At 59.7% G+C, this 19,983-nt stretch overlaps 2 protein-coding genes and 1 long non-coding RNA gene across 3 annotated transcripts; 1 reads left to right on the forward strand and 2 right to left on the reverse strand.

Annotated features, from left to right (window-relative positions):
- Positions 1-394: 394 nt before the first annotated feature.
- On the reverse strand, positions 395-1,084 carry LOC129629595 (protein max-like). Its single transcript, XM_055549681.1, has one exon. It carries the CDS (start codon positions 957-959, stop codon positions 477-479), a length of 483 nt encoding a protein of 160 aa, XP_055405656.1. The 5' UTR covers positions 960-1,084; the 3' UTR covers positions 395-476.
- Positions 1,085-4,651: 3,567 nt separating this feature from the next.
- On the reverse strand, positions 4,652-7,119 carry LOC129629988 (uncharacterized). The gene is made up of 2 exons (XR_008703447.1): positions 6,924-7,119; positions 4,652-6,024 (listed from the first exon to the last, which is right to left on the reverse strand). It is a non-coding gene; the product is annotated as an uncharacterized LOC129629988 (long non-coding RNA).
- Positions 7,120-7,221: 102 nt separating this feature from the next.
- MIF (macrophage migration inhibitory factor) lies at positions 7,222-8,033 on the forward strand. The gene is made up of 3 exons (XM_055550098.1): positions 7,222-7,451; positions 7,591-7,763; positions 7,846-8,033. The coding sequence occupies exons 1-3, from the start codon at positions 7,344-7,346 to the stop codon at positions 7,910-7,912; spliced, it is 348 nt and encodes a 115-aa protein (XP_055406073.1). The 5' UTR covers positions 7,222-7,343; the 3' UTR covers positions 7,913-8,033.
- The last annotated feature ends 11,950 nt before the right edge of the window (positions 8,034-19,983 follow it).

Below are 19,983 nucleotides of genomic sequence, written 5' to 3' on the forward strand. Positions count from 1 at the left end.
CCAAACTGGTCATCTTCTGAAAGTAGAGCAGTCCACAGATTCACAAAGCCTATCAAACAGAAGTGAGGATGGCCCGGAAGGAGAGGCCTGGGTGGGGCAGGAGTCCCCCGGGCACGTGCCCGGAGGGGCTGGAGGAGCTGGTGGGTGGTCAGGACACCATGTGCTCAGAGGTCTGGCCGGCTGTCTGTCCTCCACAGAGAAAGCTGCCAAGTTGGGGTGTTATGGTTTAAAAATTCCTGGTGGGGACAGGGAATCCCTGAAGGGAAACGTTAAAAAAAAAAAAAGTGGAAATGGGGAAGGAGAACGAGAGCTGTTGTCCAAGAGCTTCTACGTAAAAATAAAATTTAAAAAAAAGAGAAAGAGGAAAAAAAAACAGAGTCTCTTAAATGGTTCTGAGGGTTCTAAAGATGAACTGAAAGGAGGATAAGACAACGGAGGAGACAGACAGTTTTTATTGCTGGCCTGCCCCGCAGAGCTTAGCTGGCTTCCAACCGGAGCTTCTTCCTGCTTTGGGGCTCTTCAGGCTCCGACTCCGAGCTGGAGTCCGAGCCCCCATCGAAGGCAGAGATGGTGTTGCCCTTGGCGTTGGTGTAGAGGCTGCTGTCTGAGGAGGGGTAGTTGGTCTGCAGTTGGGCACTCGACCTCGCCTTCTCCAGTGCACGGACTTGCTGCTCCAGGAGAGCATTCTGCCACTTGAGGTCATCAATATCTTGCTGGTGTGTGTGGTTTTTCCTTCGCATATACTGGATATACTCTGTGGCTTTGTCTAGGATTTGGGCCCGGGATGCCTTCTCTCCTTGGAGTGAGGGGACTGAGTCCCGCAAACTGTGAAAGCTGTCTTTGATGTGGTCCCTGCGTTTTCGTTCCAGTGCATTATGATGAGCCGGTTTGTCAGCCGCAGATTGAAACCTCGGTTGCTCTTCGTTGCTCTCCACCTCGATGTCATCATTATCGCTCATTTCCTACGGCCCAGGGAGCGGCCACTGCAGGGGAGGCGGGGAAAGGGGAGGGGTGGAGGGGAGGGGGAAGTCACCGACAACAACAAGCCGAGTCCCCCCACACACACACTCACTCACTCGCTCTCTCACTCACACACACACACAACACGGGCGAGAACCACCTCCTCACTGCAGCACCGGATCAACGGCGGCCTTAGCTACTTTTCCATGCTAATATTTTCCATGCTGATTTTCTCTCCTGTACATGCTGTGGGTCTACACAGGTGTATGGTGATGTGCATCCACTCTCTGCTCTGTGTGGTCACCCCTTTCCTGCGCTGCGCACCCCCTGTCGATCACTGATCTTTTTACAGTCTACAACGGTCTCCAGGACGTCAAATAGTTGGAATCCTGCAGTTATGCGGCCTTTTCAGATTGGGTTCCTTCACTTAGTAATGTGCATTTAAGTTTCTTTCCTGTCTTTTTATAGCTTTTAAAAGTTCATTTCTTTTTGCACTGAGTAAAATTCCATTGTCCGGATGTCCCACAGTTTATTTTTGGTTGCTTTTGGAAATTATGAGTGAAGTAGCTATACGCATTGTGTGGACATACATTCTTACCTCCTTTGGGTAAATACCAAGAAGCATGATTGCTGGGTCATAGAGCAAGAGTCTGTTTAGCTTTGTAAGAACCCGCTAAATGCTCTTCTAAAGTGGCCGTGCCATTCTAACTCCCATCAGCAGCGAGGGAGCGCTGCTCCACACCCTCACCAACATTTACACTTGTCAGTCTTCCGGATTTTGGCCGTTCTGTTAATAACGGTGCGGGTGGTATTCTGTTGCTGAGGTTTGCACTTCCCTGAGTTCACACCTGGAGCGTCTTTTCATACGCTAATTTTCCATCTGTATATATCTTCTTTGGTGAGTATCCCTTTAAAGTGACCAATTTTTTAAGTATTTTCTTTTTTAAAAAAATTATTTATCTTTGGCTGTGCTGGGTCTTTGTCGCGGCATGGGCTTTTCTCGAGTTGCGGTGCACAGGCTTCTCACCACAGCGGCTTCTCTTGTTGTAGGGCTTGGGCTCCAGGGCGAGCGGCCGTCAGTAGCTGCGGTGCATGGGCTCAGAAGTTGCGGTCCCCCCGCCCCGGAGCACAGGCTCAGTAGTTGTGGCTCCTGGGTTTAGGTGCTCAGCAGCATGTGGAATCTTCCTGGACCAGGGATCAAACCTGTGTCTCCTGCTTTGACATATTTTTTTTTTTTTTTTTACCAGTGAGCCACCAGAGAAGCCCCTGTTTGGTCAATTTTAAAAAATCAAGTTGTTTGCTTTCTTATTGTTGAGCTTTAAGACTTCTTTGTATATTTTGGATAATAGCCTTCAATCAGATGCATCTTTTGCAAATATTTTCTCCCAGTCTGTGGCTTGCCCTTTCATCTTCTTGACAGTGCCTTCCGCAGAGCAGACGTTTTTAATTTTAAAAAAGTTGAGCTCATTGATTCTTTCATGGGTCGTGTGGCATCTAAAAATCGTCACCAAATCCATAGTCGTCTAGATTTTCTCCTAGCATCCACCAATGTTTTCAGCTGAGCCCCACAGCTTGCAGGATCTCAGCTCCCCAACCAGGGGTTGAACCCCGGACTCATGGCAGTGAAAAGGGCCAGGCCCCAACCACTGGGCCACTAGGGAACTCGATTATTCATTTACTGGTAATGGAGGTGCAGTGGTGCCGGTATCGTTCACTGAAAAGACTATTTTCCCTGTTGGATTACCTTGGCACCTAGGTACAAAAGCCAGCTGGCCACTGTTGTGTCATGAAGACTTTGTTGGCTTCCACAGGGAGCAGTGACCGCCAGGTTAGCAGAAGCGGTGGGCAGTGGGCTCTTCAGGGAGTGAGAACTCTCTGCGCCGGGCTCAGGGGCGGTCTCCTGGAGAAGTCACCTGGGGCTGGCTTCCTGCGGACAGGCCCCGCTGGGGCTCCCTTGGAGGCAGGAGTGTTGGAGGATGAGAATGAGGGCCTCTGGGTCCAGTCACCGTAGTGCTTTCTGGAAGGCAGGATTCAGCACTCCGGGAGCCCTCCGTGGGGTCTCCCAGCTTCTCTCTGCCATCCATCCGGTCCAACTTTGCCTCTGCTGACCGGCCTCCCCGGATCCTCCTTGGGCTCCAGGGGCACTACTGGCCTTGCGATCCCGAGGTGTACAGGCTAGGAGCAGGGCAGGTGTCGGGCTGTGTCTCAGGTCTGGGACTGCATTGGTCACACTTCAGCACGCTGCTCCCCAGCATGGGCCACAGAGATACACCCAGCCCAGGCCCAGCCCAGGCCCAGCCCTTGGGCCATGTCCCGCTTGCCACCCACCCAGCTGAATTGGCTGTGAAATGTGGGCTGGGCGTTGGGAGTCCTTGTTGCCCAAGGAACGCCCCCAGCAGGGTTAGGAGGCAGGGATGGGACCCCGCAGACAGGAGAGGCTGTGCCAGGGGAGGTAGACTGGACGCAGCCTGGCCTTGGCTTTGATGGGATGGGGGCGGGGCGGGGTGGGGAAGGGACCGGGCCGCTGGGGCGGGAAAGCCCAAGGCCACCATCAGGGTCGGGCCGGTCAGTCCCTTTGCTGCTCCAGGGCACGTGGTGGCAATGCGGTAGGTCAGGACGTTTGCTGAGCACCTCCTGCACGCAGGTGCTTTGTGCTGGTACTTTAATCTCTCCCATCTTCACCCACGTCTGCGGGAGAGGAATTCCCCTATTTTGAACTTTTCCGGCTGAGACTCAGAGAGTTCGTTCACAAGGTTCAGCCCAGCTCGCCCCCTCTGAACCGTGTCCCGTCCTGTGGGGAGACCTGGCCAGGCCTGCTAGGGCCCCACCAAGCCTTGGCCCTGCTTTGGTAGCGTGGTGGTCTCCTGGCGGACACCCCTCTTAAAACCCTGTCCCTTCAGCTGGGATGGTGGCCCCCACGTCTCCTTCTGCTATGACTAGAGGGGAGGGGGTTGACTTGGCTGGTCTTTGCCGCACCTTTCACCACACTCAGCAAACGAGCACAGGGGCTTGCTGAAGGCTCTGCGCCAGCTGGATCCTTCCACGAGAGATGAACCGTGAGTGCTGGGGGAGGGACACCAGGGAAGGAGGCTGGCAAAGGCGCCCTGGGAGCCGCCGGGCAGTGGGCCGCCCATGGACGGGGACTGGAGGACAGAGTCGCCCTCCCCGGGCACCCCTCACAGCCTGGCTGACTCAGGCCCTGCCCTCGGAGATGTTCAGACCTGGGCCCAGCTGCCAGCCCTCTGGGCATGCTGGGTCCCCCACAGCTGTCCCCCACATCCTGAGGTTTCCTCCCCTCCTGGTCTCTGCCTGCAGCCCTCACCTGTGGGGCACGGCCCCTGGTGGTCCCATCTGACTGCCCATCGGGCAGTCCGGTCCAGGTTCCAAGCAGGGCAGGAGGAAGGGCGCGGGGAGGCGGCCCCATCTGCAGGCAGCTGCTCCCTGCGGAGTCTGCACACCACATGGACACAGCTGCCCGGGGGTGGGGGGCGGTGACAGCGCCCGGTTGCCAGTGGCTCTGGTGGTGAAGGTTCTAAGCAAACACATGCTGCCGGTGAGGAGGGAGAGGATGGTGCGGGGGTCCAAGGCCTCCTGGTGCGCAGGGCCGGTTATTGTTCGGTAGCTAGTTACAGAGCCCCTGGGGACGCAGGGGTGATGCTGTTCTATTGCTCCTAGAACAAATTACCACAAATTGAGCAGCTTGAAACAACACACGTTTATTATCTCACAGTTTCTGCAAGTCATCTGTTGAGTACAAAGTGACTGGCCTTCCGCTTCAGGCAAGTCAAGGCATCTCAGGATCAACTAGGGAGGAGCCCACTTCTGAGGTTATTAGGGATGCTGGCAGAATTCAGTGTTGGCAGAATTCAGCTCCGGATGACTGAGGCCCCTTCATCTACAAAGCCATTTATTTACAGCACTTCTGAGTCCTTCTGCTTTGAGGCTTTCTGAATGCCCCTTCTGTCTCATCTGCGACTTGAGATGGAGAAAATTCTCTGCTTTTAAGGGCTCATGTGATTACATCGGCCCCACCCAGATAATCCACGATCATCTCCCTACTGTCAAGTCTGTAACCCTAATTACATCTGCGAAGTCCCTTTTGCCGCAAAATTTAACATCTTCACAGGTTCCAGCGATCAGGGCGAGGTCGTCTTTGGACGCCCTCTGCCTGCCACCGACTCATGTGGCCCAGAAGTCATGGGCCCAAAAGAGACAGTGCCCCACAGCATGGAGCCTAGGAAGGAAGCAGTGCGGTAGCTCAGATGGAAACAGGGTGGCGGCCTTGAAGGAGAGGGCTTTCCCGAGGAACGGAGCCCGAGGCGGACGAGCAGCAGCAGGCCAGCAGCGTTCCAAGAGCAAGGCCCAAGCCAGGGGCTGGGAGCACGGCATTGCAGGGCAGCACGCAAGATTCACCGCCGAGGAGGGCGGTGCGGGACGCAGGGTGGGGACCCGGCCGCCCGGGGCCCTGTGACAGCAGAGGCCCAAGCATCAGAAGGGGCCGCCGCCAGAAGCCAGGCTGCTCAATGCCACCACGGCCCTCTGTAGAGGGGGCTGTACCGGCATGCCCGAATTACGCATGGGGAAGCAGGCTCAGAGAGGTGAGCCAGGTGCCCACGCTAGGAAGAAGTGGGACTGGAAGGCTGCCACCTCCTCCGATGCCCTTCTACAGAGAAAGTACTGACACTCCTGGGAAGGTCGGGGGTGAACAGAGGCGGTGCTGAGCAGGGGAGGCTCCCGGCGCCTCAGTAACAGCCTGAGGGCCACAGGGCTCACCCACGCTTCACCGCTGCAAGTGTCTCTGCCGGGGGTGGGGGCTTCACCGTGTCACCCACTCCACTATCAGAGAACCGCCAAGCGGGCGCTGGCTGTTGAATCTTCTGCTGGGAGTCATTTGGGTCACTTTTCTTCATGTATCACTGGGCAAGTCACATGACCATATGGATCCGCGGCCCCAGGCAGCTCTCGGAGACTAGGCGGGGTGGGCGGGAGGGGTGAGGACCCAAGCACAGTGGAGGGAAGTCTATTTCACTGGCAGGCGATCAGGGACGGGCGAAAGGCAAGCACCTGGATTTGGACATAGAGAACAGGCTGCGCGGGCTTGCCTGCTGGGGCTCGGGGGAGTCCCCGAGCTGGAGACGGGCATGGAGGGAATCCGTGGTTAACAGAGCCCTCGGCACAGGTGGCCTGCTGGGGCAAGAGCAGGGACGGAAGGGGCCTGGAGCCCTCCTTTTACAGAGCATCTGCCCAGCTGGGCCACGGGACCTCCTGCCTGAGTATGCCTGTATGCCTGGTCCCACGGGCATGGGGGCCGATGTCCAGGCCAGCATGTGTGGGGTCCCCCTTAACCAAACCATACCTGCCAAGAGACCAAGGGCAGGACCTCTCCGGAGAGATCTGAGACTGGGCCCAACCAGCATGCCGCCTCAAGTGCCCGGCAGAGCTCCGCTCCCCAGCACAGCCCCGTGACCAGGGTCTCCTCAGAGCGGGAGTTGGGCAGCCTTTCTGCTCAGGGACGACAGGGCCTACAGGCTCAGCCCTGGCCCTGCCCTCTTCCTGCCCTGTCAGGGTTACGTTCATTCACTCCTTCATTCAGCGAGTATTTAGTCCATGTCTCTCATATGCCTGGCACCTACAAGGTGCACCCCGAGCTGACCAGCAGTGGCAGAGAGAGACTTCCCCCCCAGGGCTCTGAGAGACGGCACCCCCAGAGGACCTGATGGGGTGGGCTTCCCTGAGGAGCTGATATTTTCAGCGCTGCACAGAGGTAGCCCGGTGGACGGAAGCTTTGCGGACTGCCTCTGGGTTCCGGGTGCCCCCAGCCCCTCCCCTGGGCACCTCCGGGCAATCGCACCCACTCTAAGAGCTGGGTGCAGGAAGACCCCTGGATGGCGACGCGCTGCGGCAAGCGCTGCCCACATGCAGCAATGACCACCGCTCTCCATCACTCACTCGCACACACATACACAGGCATGCGCGCAAGACTGCGGCCCTGGAGACTGCGGACACACAAGGACTCCGTAGAATGAACTGGGACTCCGCCTGCGCCCTCCTGGAGGGCCAGGGGTCATCTGTCCCGCTAACCGCTGTTCCCAGCACACAGACATCGCTGTGACCAAGTGAAAGGACTGACAAACCCGGAACCGGCCGACTTCCGGCCGCCCAGGGGAGAACGGCTCGGACAGGGCGCACAGGGCCAGAGGCGGTGACGTCACCGGCCGGGAGCGCGCCACCGCCCGGGGGCGGGACCGGCGGTGACGTCGCGGGAGGCGGGGCTACGTCGGGGCGGGGCGCCGGGCGGCGGTCACGTAGCTCAGGTTCCCCGGCTGCCTTAGCGCGCGCGTCGGTCGAGTCCTGCGTGCCGGTCCGCGCCGCCCCTCGCCATCATGCCGATGTTCGTGGTGAACACCAACGTGCCCCGCGCCTCCGTGCCGGACGGGCTCCTCTCCGAGCTCACGCAGCAGCTGGCGCAGGCCACGGGCAAGCCGGCACAGGTCTGCGGGGAGGGCCGGGAGGGGAGCGCGGCTCAGGGATGGGGCTCCGGTTGGGGAGGGCAGGCGGCACCGGGATGGGGCTCCGGGCCGGGAGCGGCGGGGGCGCGCGAGCCGGCTGACCGCGGCCCCTCGTCCGCAGTACATCGCGGTGCACGTGGTCCCAGACCAGCTCATGACCTTCGGGGGCTCCAGCGAGCCCTGCGCGCTCTGCAGCCTGCACAGCATCGGCAAGATCGGCGGCGCGCAGAACCGCTCCTACAGCAAGCTGCTGTGCGGCCTGCTGACCGAGCGCCTGCGCATTAGCCCGGACAGGTGCGTGGGCGCCGGTGGGCGGGGGGCGCGCGGCCTCGGCGGCACCCGCATGGCCGGCTCAGCCTCGCTTCCTCCCTCGCAGGATCTACATCAACTTCTGCGACATGAATGCGGCCAACGTGGGCTGGAACGGCTCCACCTTCGCCTGAGGGCCGGGCCTCGGGTTCCCAGGGCCCGCAGCCCTGGCGCGCACAGGTTTCCCGCCCGCCCCGCCCCCACCGACCCCACCTCCCTGGAAGGAGCAATAAACGGTGTGGAGACGCGGGCTGCCTCGGCTCTTCTTGGCTTTCGGAGGAATCGGTGCAGGGCGGGGCCGGTGAATGTGGAACCGAGGCCGGGACGGGTTATCCCCGGAGTCTGCAGCCTAGCCTTTCCACGCCTCAGTCCCCAGTAGAGGGCCCACACTTGGTTGGCATCCTGCCTGCACCCAGATCCAGGCATCCAACTCAGATCCTGAACCCTCCGTTCCCTCTCCCCACTCCGACCTCCCGCAGAGGCCCAGCCACCACGTGGGTCGGGGCTGGCTGAGGAACTGGGGGGAGGGGTCAGAATCCTAGAAGAGCCGAGGAGGGGCGGGGAGAAGAGAGAAACCTGGACTCCGTCGGGGTCACTGCCCCGATGCTCGCCTCAGTGTCCTGATTTGGGAAATCCCCCTGTTCTGGAACTTGGGAACCGTTTTCCTGTGTGGTGGTGGGGGAGGTGCCCGGAAGGTGGAGTTCTGATGATGCCGCCCAGTCCACCCCGGGCCCTGGGGCACAATAGTTTCCTGCGAGAACAAACTCGTGGTTTGGGTGCCATTCAAGTCTCAGGGTACAGCAGCTGTCAGAGCCTCCAGGTGGCTGTTAGCCCCTGTAGGATAGGAAGGTCTCAGCGCCGAGGGGACAGTCGGGAACACCAGTGTACCTGGGGTCTCCTGGCCTAGGTAGGATCCCTTCTCCAAGTGCAGGGGCTCGCTCCCTTGTGGCCAGGCTAGTTGCCTTTGGGCCCCACCTGGCGGCAGCTCCTTCCAAATAAGAAAAGGTGCAGTCACTCAGTTGTGGGCACAGAGATGGCCTCCCCCTGCCTCATCAGCCCGGGTTCCGGGGCCTCCCCTATGGACTCGTGCTAGCCCTGAACCTCAGCCCCTAAGACAGACAAGAACACCCAGAGAGAGGTGACTTAAAATTCCACGGAATTGAAGTGAGTTTGGTTTTGGAAGCTGAGATACTGGGGGAAAGGGTTCTACTGCCTGGGCGGGCCTCTGGTGCTGGGAGTGAGGAGCAGGCCTGCCTTTGAGCCACAGTGACAAGGGCCCCTTTTTGCGTGTGGCCACCCCAGGCCCTTCTTGGGAGGCTGCCAGTGGCCCCGCCCATGTGGCTTCCCGCAGACAGGGGCAGGAAGCTCCAGGTACCTAGTCCAGGCCAGTAGTTGAGGACGGGTCAGAACAACCTGGTTCACTGGCACTTTCCACTGGGGCAGCCTGCCAGGGCCAGCTTGCTCCCCTGGACACACCTGAGGGCTGCTCTCCTTAAGTCCAGGCTGAAGCTGGGGAGGTGGGAAGCACTCCATCCCCCAGCCCCAAGTCTGCTTCCTGGCTACGGAGGGTTTAGCTTCCAGGACAGGGGACAGTCATGACCTTAGAAAGGAGGAGTCTGGAGGGTGTGGCCTGTCTGGGGGGGGTCGTTCTCCCCCCTACAGAGGTCTTCAAGCTCCCCTCGGTCTCGTTCTGTCACCAGTGAGGCGACGGGAGTCTCAGGGTCTCCAGGCTGGGGCGGGCGTGTTCTGGCCTAGCTCAGCGTCCCCCTCTTGGGTATGAACTCCCGCCAGCCTGGCCCAGCACCCGTGATAGGGAGAGTAGGGGTCTCATTCACAGCTGAGGACCTGGTTCTGGTCTCCGGGGCGTCGACTCAGGCTGCCTCCTCCCAGGGTCCCACCTCACGTCCCCGCCCCCCACTGCCCCAGCTAGGACTCTAACTGCGGCCCCACGGGAGCCATGTGGGGGGCTCTGGTTCTGGTCTCTGGGGCGTCCTGACTCGGGCTGCCTCCTCCCAGGGTTCCGCCCCCCCCCGCAATGCCCCAGCTAGGGCTCTCACTGTGGCCCCACGGGAGCCATGGGGGGCTCTCCAGCCGCAAGCGTCTGAGGGCCCAGGCTGAGCGCCTGCTGTCTCAGGGAGGGTGGAGGGGCTTGGGAGAGCGGCGCGTGGCTTGCCGCCGGAGGCTCTGGTCAGCTGCGGTGTTGCACGGCAAAGGCTCCTTGGAATCCGAGGAGACACGGGGCACCTGTGGGTCAGGGCCCACATTCGTGGCCACGCCCACTGCACCCCAGGGTTCTCCAAAGCGAACCACTGTTCCTGCTGCGCCCCGCTCAGGCCATCCCGTCTCCCTCACCTCACTCCCCGCCTCACCCCGTGAGCTCCGAAGCACGGGCTCCAGTGCTTCTGGAGCCAGCAGCTGCCCTGCCCACGGGGGTGCCAGCACCCTTGGAACCGGCAGCAGAAACTCATTTCCAAGGAACACTTCACACACAGGTGGGCCAGATGGGGGTGGGGGCGCCGGCTGCCACCTGCTCTCCGCCATCGCCTCCAGTGCTACCGGGTCGTCTTCAGTGAAGACCCCCGGCCTCCAGGGGGACCGGCCGCCCTCAGCCCCAGTTTGCAGCCCGGTGCCTCCGTTCCTTGTGCACTGAATGCCCTCCCCTCCTCACCCCCGGGGAGCCCCGCACAGCGCCTTCTAGGACGCACTCCCTGAGGCCCTGACGCCAAGGAAGGCCCCTCTGCATCAGCCTTGGCCCTGAACACTGCTCCTCCTGGTCCTGTGTCCCCAGTAGCTTCTGGGCAGCTGCACCAAGCTCTGTGTTATTTGGGGCCAGCAGCCCGGAGGCCACTCGGGGCTTGTCCACTCTGGACAGCCTAGCAGCCTAGGTCCCTCCAGGCCTCCCTCGTCCCCTCCAGGCTTGTCCCACTGCCCTCTCCCCCAGCCTGAGACCCCTGCCTGAAGGCCTGCTTCCCCTGGGAGCCTGACCCAAGGGGCTCTGGAGGCAAGTGCTTGTGGCTCCCCTTCTGGGCCTCAGTTTTCCCCATCGATGAAATGAAGGGGTTCCCCAAACGTCTTTCCTCCATATTCCCTAACCGCAGACCCATCCCCGTCAGCCTCAGCAGCATGGGCACAGCGATCGCCGGGGATGCTGAAAGTGCCAGCGGGGTCTGCGCCTGCACTCAGGTCTTAATATTATCTGGGGGGCTCCGTGGACCCCAGAGCTCAGGACGATGCCAGCGTTTCTGGGCCAGTGAGCTCCTCCTTGACCCTTTGCCCCACTCCACACCAGGTGCTGGCCCCAGGGTGGGGCTTGGTGAGGCTCTCCTGCCACTCAGCCCTTTTTCCCAGTTGAGCCAAGCCAGCTTCCAGCCCTGCAGGCCTCACAGCAAGAATTACAGAATGAGCTGGAAAGGTGGGTGCATAGTAAGGCTCCATCAGCCGCTTCCCCCAGACTCACCCTCCTGGTTGAGTGAGTGCGTCTCCCTTTCTGTGTTTGAAGCCCACGTAAGAGGGAAAAAAAAGAGGCCAGTTTTCATAAGCTGGCTGTGTCCCCTCGCTCCTGGAGCCTTGGCTGCCATCAGGGGACAGCAGGGTACTCTCGCGGGTCCACCCCCAGACAGGGCTCCAAATCCCAAAGCTACAAATGGGAAGTCTCGTGAGTGCAACCCCATGACCGGATTTCTTGCCTAATTCTGCTCTCGTTTTAACAGGGGACATATGTCTGGGGCTCAAATTCAGAGTATTCCAAAGATCCCCCAAGAGAAAGCTCCCTGCGGCCACCCCCTCCACAGAAACCCGCAGAGGCATCTTTACACACACATAACACCCCTCCCCCAACTTTTGTCCCCAACAAGTGGTAGCCTATTCTAACGCTAGTTTGACTTTGCTTTTTTTTTTTAAGTCTAGCTCAGTTGCTTAAGCAGCCCCGGTCAGGACGGTTTGGCCTCGGTCCATCCCTCCGCCCTCAGCCCCATGCTGTTGGCGGCCAGGCGTGTGGAGGTGTATCTGGAGGATAGGTCCCTAGCAGGGTGAGTAGGTCAAAATCGGTGCAGTGACCAGAAGTCCCTCCTAGAGGGGGCGTCTGGAGCCCCACAGGAAAGTTTTTCTCTCCTTATGAGGTGGACGTGAATGGCCATTCCTGGTACCTTTTCGGGAAAGCAAGTCCACTCCTCCAGCCCATTTCCCCACTGAGTGGTTTGTTGTGTTCAAGCTCTTTGTGTATCAGAGAAGCTAACGCTTGGCTGGGAGTTGCAAATGCTTTCCCCAGCTTGGGCCCGGGCCTCGGCCGGCCAGAGCAGCACGGGGCTGAAGCCCTCTCGGGCCACAGTGATGTTGCCAGCAGTGGACAGCTGTCTCCCCAGAGCCCACAGCTATCAACTTAGCTTGTAAGTTAGGGCGTCTGGTGGCAGCCAGCCTCCCCCCCGCCCCCCGCTTCCCAAAGAGCTTCTTCCCACCACTGCTAGCCCAGCGGGGGGTGGCAGGGCGATGCCTGCCTCAACTGTTACTGTAACTCATGACCCTCAAAGGTGGTATGAAGTTCGCTGTGGCTTTGCTGGAAAGTAGACCTGGCTGGTCAAAAAGCACTGTGATGGGGACTTCCCTGGTGGTCCAGTGGTTAAGACTCTGCACTTCCAACACGGGGGCAGGGGGCAAGGGTCGGATCCCTAGAGGGCTGCCACCCACGAGAAAAGTGCGTGGACTCTGCCGGGGTCTGCCAGTGCTTCCCCAGGAGAAGCCCAGCTTCAGGGAGCGAGCCTCTCCTCCTTTGCTCTCTGATAATTTGGAGGATACTTTTCTTGATTCTAAAATAAGCCCATATTGTCCTTGTTCAGGCAGAAGTGGAAAGACCCTTTGGGTTTCAAGCCTATAAAGTTCTAGTGAGCCCCCAGTCTTCTGCTCCAGAAGTGGGTCTGAGGGGAAGGGGCAGGTACCAGCCCCCCTCCAGGGAGGCGCATGGCTTCAGAGAAGAACACGAGTGACCCTGCCTGCCAGCACCAGCGTTTGGGGTGGGGCTGCCCAGGTGGCCCTGCCCCCAGGAAGCAGCCGGGTCCAGCAGCAAAGAGCCCAGGCCTCTCCCCCACCAACAGCAAAGCACCACAAGAGCTGAGCGCTCAGGAGGGTTCTGGAAGGGAGTTTGCAAAAGCAGAACCTCCCATGAAGGGCTGATTCCTTGCTGAGTGGCTGGCTGCCAGTCAGAACGAAACGCAGCGCTGAAGCCGACAGGCGAGTACAGGCTCTACCGCCACCCTGCGTGAAGACAAGGGTGAGGGGCCTGGAGATCGTGGTGGGTAAAGGAGGACATGAGCAGCGGTCACAGCCCTTGTCCTGTTACGTCAACAACCCATATTTACCAGACAAGCAAAATAAAGAACGCTGAGGTATATAGTCAATGTTGGTGCAGAAACAGACACTTTCCAGAACGGGCTGTGACTTCACAGATACCACGCCGAACGTGGCTTCAAACACGCAGAAGAGGCGAGACGAGAGGTGGCAACGAGGGAGACAAGCAGCAATTGCCGAGCTCATCGCTCGCATCCGGGAAGGAAGCCGAGATGCGCTGAACTCCACAGAGAAAACGAAGACCCAGGGGGCCACCGAAGGGCCCCATAGTGTCTTCACTTCCCCCCAGCCTGCCCCACGATTCCACACAGCCCCAGGAGAAATTCCCACACGCTTGGGGTGGGATTTAATCACCAAATTCTAACGTTTAGGAGAATCCAAAGGGTCAGGAGGAGCCAAAACATTTTCAAGGCGGGGGACCTGCTTCGATGTCAAGATTTCTTATCAAGCGCCGTAAGTGAGGCGAAGTGAATCAGTGCAGGGCAGACACCTGCACACACCTGTGGCCCCGATGCAGGATCAGGCAGAGGGGAACAAAATCCGTGTGCGGGAAGCCCAGGTCAGCGAGCCGCCAGGGCCTCCGCACGCCAAAAAAAAAAATCAATAAAACAGTGAATTAAAGACACAAAGTTCACAGAAGAGCATATCACATGACTGCTTCGGTGAGGTGCAGAAAGCACAGATGACCAAGGAAAGCTGGAGACGTTGGATCTGATTAGTCAGATACCACGACGAGTCAAAAGACGTGCGGCGAGAGGTTCACATTCAGATATCAAAAACAACACAAAAAACTCTTTTATAAATTTGTGACAGACAAACCAACAAAAAATTAGCAAAGGACTTTATAAGCCTCTTCACAAACGGAATAGCCAGTGGCAACGATGTTCGGCTTAAAGATGAGGGAAAGGCAGTTAAGGCACCACAAGCTGCCACTCCGCTGCAGCTCCTCACCCAGGTGCCGACCCCATAGAAACCTGGAGACCACCCAACAGCCATCGAGAAGGGAATGGATAAATAAAGCACGGCACATTCCTGGCACCCAGCATGCACGGCCGGGCAGCGCCATGGGCGAGCTGCAGGGACGCATGCCACTGTGGGCCCGGCCCTTTCGGGCGCTTACAGGTCCCAGCCAGCGAGCCGCAACCAGCTTGTTCAGAGCCCCGCCGAGGTGCTCGGACCCTGAGGAAGGCCAGGCCAGGCTTCCCCTCCCAGAGGACAGCGGGACGACCCGCTGCGGTGAGGCTGGCGGTGACCGCGGCGGAGCGGGGCTGTGGAGACCTTGTCTCTCACTCTTGTTACGAGCGTCTGCGTTGCACTTGTTCAAGTTCTACGCATTTTTCTGTGTGTATGTATGTGGTGTGTGTGGCCACCCCCCGCACATACACGGAAGGGAAGTCAGGGAAGGCCGGGAAGACCACCACATGCCGTGCGTGTGGCCCCCCCGGCCCCCACCCCTCGGAGGCCTTGCCTGACGAGGTCTGTCCCCCGGCTGCCTCCTCCCAAGCCTAGCTCTGGCCTCCCTGAGCGCCCAGCCGCTGCAGGCCTGCGGAGGTGGGGCGTGGTCCCTGTGGGGTGCGTCTATCCCACAGGACCCCCCCACCGCCCCCCTCCACCTGCCGGCGTGACCCTCTGGGCTCCGTGTGCTCAGCCCGCCTTGTGGCATGTGCTGGGACTCCCACACTATGGCTGAAGTCCCCCAGAATGGAATTGGAAGAAAGCAGTGGTCTACGCAGGCCCCTTGAGCCCACCGTCTTGCACACTGGCATCAAGCTTTGAGCGTACCCCAGTGGACCCCACACAGGAGCCCAGGTGAGGTCTGAGGCTGTGGGAATGGATGCCAGGGGCCTCGGGGACCGGGTGCGAGCCACACCTTGGCAGTGCCTGAGCTGACGCCCAGGCTGTGAGGTCTTTGATGGGGGGGAGGCTCCACGGCCCACGCGGCAGGGTCCTCGTGGGTGGGTGGGTTTGTGAGCCGTCAGAGACCTCGCTGGGGCTCCAGAGAGCTTCTGCCTTCTGGGTGGGGGTGGGGTTCTCCAGGGTCAGTTTACAAGGAGGTGCTGGGCCCCCGAGTTTGCCGTCAGAAGAGGGGCCATGGAGGGCCCGCCTACACCTTCTAGAACATTCCCAGGTGAGGTCTGGCCCCTGGACCTGGGAGCCCAGCTGGCCCGCCAGTGGGAGGTATGGGGTTGTGAACTCACAGCAACATCACCGGCAGAGAAGAGGGGCAGAGACAGAAAAACAATTCAGGAGGTCATTGCCCACCAGAGGCTGGCACAGCAAGCAGAGGGGCGCACGGGAGCCAGTGGGCGGGGGGACAGAGCGGTTTGAAAAGCCCGCCCCGGTCTCACGCTCAAAACAGGAGCAGCGGAAGAAGGAGAAAGAGAGGTGTCCTCAAAGGAACATGAGGACAGGCTGGGACAGTCAGAGACAGGCTGGGCAGAGACGCAAGGCAGCGAGCGGCCAGGCCCACAGAGCACCCGGGCCAGCGGTGCTCCCTGGGGTGGGGGAACCCAGGGCCGAGGCTGGGGACGCGGCTGGCCCCCCGGAGCTGGGCAGCGCAGCACGCTGGTGGACAGGGTCTCTGTGAGAGAGGCTGGGGAGGAGCCAGGCAAGCTAGGCAAGCTCCCCGACAGGAGACGGGCAAGCAGCTCTGAGAAGCTCTGGGCGCACGGGATGGACTGGCAAGACTCGGGGAGGCCTGGCTGGAGGCCAGTGGGAGGGGCTGGCCTGGCTCTTGGGTGGAGCCCTGGGGCTGTCTCAGCGGCGGATGCTGTGACCACGCTGGCCTCAGCAGTGTGTCTTTCTCTTGCCTGGGAGAGCCCAGGGGACAACATCTAGAGAAATATGTCAGAAATGCTTAAATGTTTGGGCCAGGAAGCCACAAGAAAGGGCCAGGAGGAGGGAAGTCCCTGGAATCCAATAAGAGCGGCCGGCCTCTGTGCGGTGAGGAGCTGGCCGGGTGTGCCCGCTGGACGACAGCCCCCATGTGCCCTGCCCTCGGCGGGGGAATCCGCTCTGGGCGGGCGATGGACACTGGGCAGAGCTCAGTCAGGGGTGGCTGGAGGGAAATGGCAAGTACAAGATTCCGAACATCTTGGAAGGAGGAAGTTATCACAAATGAGCTCCAAAGGCTGGGCCGCCCACAGGGTAGGGTTATGAGCAGGCAGGAGTGGCTTGGATGGACTCAGAGGAGGCGGAAGGCAAAGAGGCTCCGGGCCTGGCCCTGTGCGTGCCCGCGGGGCTGAGCTCACCCTCTGCTGGGGCAGGACTCCCAGGGGTGGGGCTGGGCCAGCACACTCCTTCCTGCCCACTTTCTGTCCATTTCCACCCAGACCTTGAGCCAGCAGGAAGAGGGGTCCACACGGGGCTCAGCACAGCGGATTCTGAGGCCACGAGCAGCCCGCAGGCCGGCCGGTGCCAGGCGGGGCACACGCGACAGGCTGGGACCATGCCGAGGTGTGGAGACGGCCCGGGAGCCCTGCGGGTGGCTGCGCAGCACAGTCCCTGGACAAGGAGCACATGGCCACCAGGCTCCCTGGGAAAGGCTTTGGGCTTTAATCCCCCGACCTTCGATTTTCCATTTTTCTTTCTTTGAACTTTAACCTAAAAGGGCAAAGGAATTTAATTTTTTGATTTGCATTTCACCCTAGGAAATTCAGGACAGAGGGTCTGTTTCTAGGCTGACCCTTTAATGGGAGCATCTCTGTTGTTTCGTCTCCTTGCAGAACCTCTGAGCCAAATTTGGACTCTGAGGTTGCACCTAATTCAGGATGGGAAAGGGGAGGGAGAGAGTTCCGGGTCTGGGGTCCAAGGTGTCCTGAGAGTTCACTGATGTGGGTTCCGGCCCATTGTGAGGTGGCTGATGTGGGAGGCTCTATAAACCGCCCACGGCCCCCATAGGGGGACGAGTAGATTTGGGGCCTGCCCCCACCCCTGGGAAACAGCTGAGGCGCCCGGTGGCCCCTGCCCTCCCATCACATCTGACCCGCCACTCTGCTCGGGGAGCAGCAGCTGTATCGTGGACCCATGAACTTGGGAGGACAAAGTGGGCAGCTTCCATCCGGCTCCCTCATGCTCTCTGGGGACCTGGCCCGCCCTGCCACGCAGGTGCCCATGGCCCTCCTTGCTCCCGTTGGGGGTGAAGCGGAGCAAACTGCCCGGCAGGTGAGGGTCTCTGGCCAGTGCCCCAGGCCACAGGCCGGCTGCTGACCGTCCTCCCGCCGCCTCGCTATGCCCCCCCACCCCCTGGCTTCCTCCTCCTCCTCCATGCTGTACTGCCCCTCTGACCACTGTTGCCCACTCAACCCGTCGTGACCCGTTTTCTCTGCTGGAGATGAACCCTAAACTATCACTTCAAGTCAGCTTGTTTGGTTTCTTAAAGGGGTCTCTCTGTGCACACCAACAGAGGCAGAGTGTGTTCAGGTCGCGGAGACGACAGGAAGCAGGGCAGGATCAGAGGGGCTAGAGCCAGGTACCAGGTGCAGGAAGACCATCCATGGGGGTGGGCAGCAAGCTGGCCCTGCGCACACCCCACTGGGGTCCACCAGCCCCGCCCCGCAGCCCTCTGTGGAGTTGGCCCCTGCTCCTCACAGCCCGGCCAGGCCCCACAGCTGCCTGATCACCGCTGTGCCGACTGTCGGGCCCCAGCCTCTGCAGCCCCCGGGGCTATGCCACTACAGCAGACCCTCTGTTTTCCAGGCTTTTCCCACAGCCTGGGGTGCCGCCCCCCGCCCCCGAGCTCGGGCCAGGGCTCTGGTGGGCAGCACGGCTGCTGCTCCGCCTAAGGCAGGCTCAGCTTTGAGTAAAGGCCCGAGCGGCTTCCCCTCCCAGGCAAGACCCCCGGGGCCTGTGTCTGGGGCCCTCCAGGGCTCCTGTCCCCCTTAGCCAGAGGCTCCGCAGCGTGAGTGGCCTTTCCCAATTTCCCAAGCAATTTCCCCGGGACGCTACCTCGTGTTATCCTCACAACAACCCTGTGAGGGAGGGACTAGCGGCCTTACTTTCAAGGGGAAACTGAGGCCCAGAGAGGTAACGTAGGCGGCCTCCCCTGTGTCACGCAGCAAGTCAGCGAGAGGACTGGCGCCTCTTCTCACCCCCCGGCCCTCCCCCCACCCCCGCCCCAGCCAAGGCCCACTCGCCTTTCTTCCCAGTTTTCTTCTTCTACACTTCCCCTCCCGCATCCCTCCCACATCCCCCCCGCAGTGGACAGAGAGGTGGGACCTGAACGGGTCCTCCCACCCTTCTGTGCTCAGGAAGCGGCCTGAGGCACAAGGATCAGCTTGACCAAGGCTGCGTGTGGACAGGGCGGGGAGGGCCCCCAGGAGAACTCTGCTCAGGGCCAAGGACCCTCCCCTTGTCCAGAGGAGGGCTTTGGGGGGGGCGCCCACAAACCCAGGAACTTCCCTGCTGTGTGTGCTGGAGGAAGGCGGCGGGAGGTGGGGGCAGGAGAAGGAGCTGGTGCGACCCCACCAAACGAACGAGGCAAAATTAGAGTGAACTGGTGGCTTGGCAGTGCTCAAAGGTGCCCGCCCATCTTCCCTTGAATTCCACCCCTGCCAACAGCTGCCATCGCTCAGAGCCATTCCCTTCTGTTACACATCCCCCGTGGGAGTAGTCATGGGCATTTGGGGTGTGGCTACAGGGGAAGGTAAAGGTGGTGGATCACTAATGTATGGGTGGAGTGGAATATGTCCACGTGCTTAGAAGTCACTCCTGTGTCTGCTGCTTTGGTGCATAAATGGCTTCTGGGGACATGCTTACTGCCAAAGGAGAGGTGGGGGAATCCCCTGCTCCCTGCAGGAAACATAAAATCATGGTCAAAATGAAAGGTAAATCAAAGTCTGCAGTCAAAAAATATAGGGGGAAGAGGGAGTATTTGAAAGGAGAAGGTGTGTCTGGCAGTTAAGAAAAATGTCAGGGTATTTTGCCTGAGTTTGTGATGTCTGTGGTCCTCATTTTTAAAATTTGTAACTTCTCAATCTAGATAATTGCTGTATACACATATATGTATTTATGTAAAGGTTGTTTATCATTTTGAGTGTGTTGACAACGACCCAGTTTTTCTGTTCAGCTTCCTTTTCCAACCAACTCTTCACTCAAGACTCAACGTTCCCCGATGCTCACAGGTGGGACTCTCACTGGCTCCCCGTGGGCTGTTCAGGGCTCTGTTCTCATGCTGGGGAGCCGGCTGCTCTTCAGGACTGAATACCCCCGCCTATGCACGTGAACTGTAATGTGACCTGAGAGCTTCCTCACCGCACGCTTACTGGTTTCTGCAGGAATCACCATCCCCACGCCAACACAGCAGGAAACTGAGGGCAAGGCCAACGTTAAGGCTGACGGGGGTGACAGGGTTGAGAAAGACAGCGTGACAGGCAGGGGGAGGTAGACAGCGGTGCTCTGTCCCAAGGCCATTCCAGTCGGTGACAAAATAACTGTTTCTAACAGATTCCTGGCCAGGGCCCCTCCCCAACCACAGCAGCCTCCTTCTGGAACCAGAAATGCCTTGGTTTCTATGGTTTCATTCACAGGCCAGCTTTGTCCTACTTAAGCAGGAAAGCCAAAATGTCTTGCCCAAGATCACTCAGCTAGTAAGTGACAGGTCCAGGATTTAAATCCACGTCTCTGGGCCCAGAGCAGGGCCAGGGGGAATGGGGGTACATGAGGGTCCACACATCAAGCTGACCTGGCCCGGCTAGCCAGTGGTGGCAGCGGGCTCCATCCCCTTCCTTCCCCCAGTGGCTCCACAAGCCACATGGACTGGCCCTTCAAGTAACCCATCCTTGCATTAGAGGGCCCACACCCTCTAAAAACACTTTCAGGGTCTCACTAGGTCTCTATATATAACCACCTCTGGAGACGGGAGAGC

This window comes from Bubalus kerabau, chromosome 16, assembly GCF_029407905.1.
Source record: "Bubalus kerabau isolate K-KA32 ecotype Philippines breed swamp buffalo chromosome 16, PCC_UOA_SB_1v2, whole genome shotgun sequence".
NCBI lineage: Eukaryota > Metazoa > Chordata > Mammalia > Artiodactyla > Bovidae > Bubalus > Bubalus kerabau.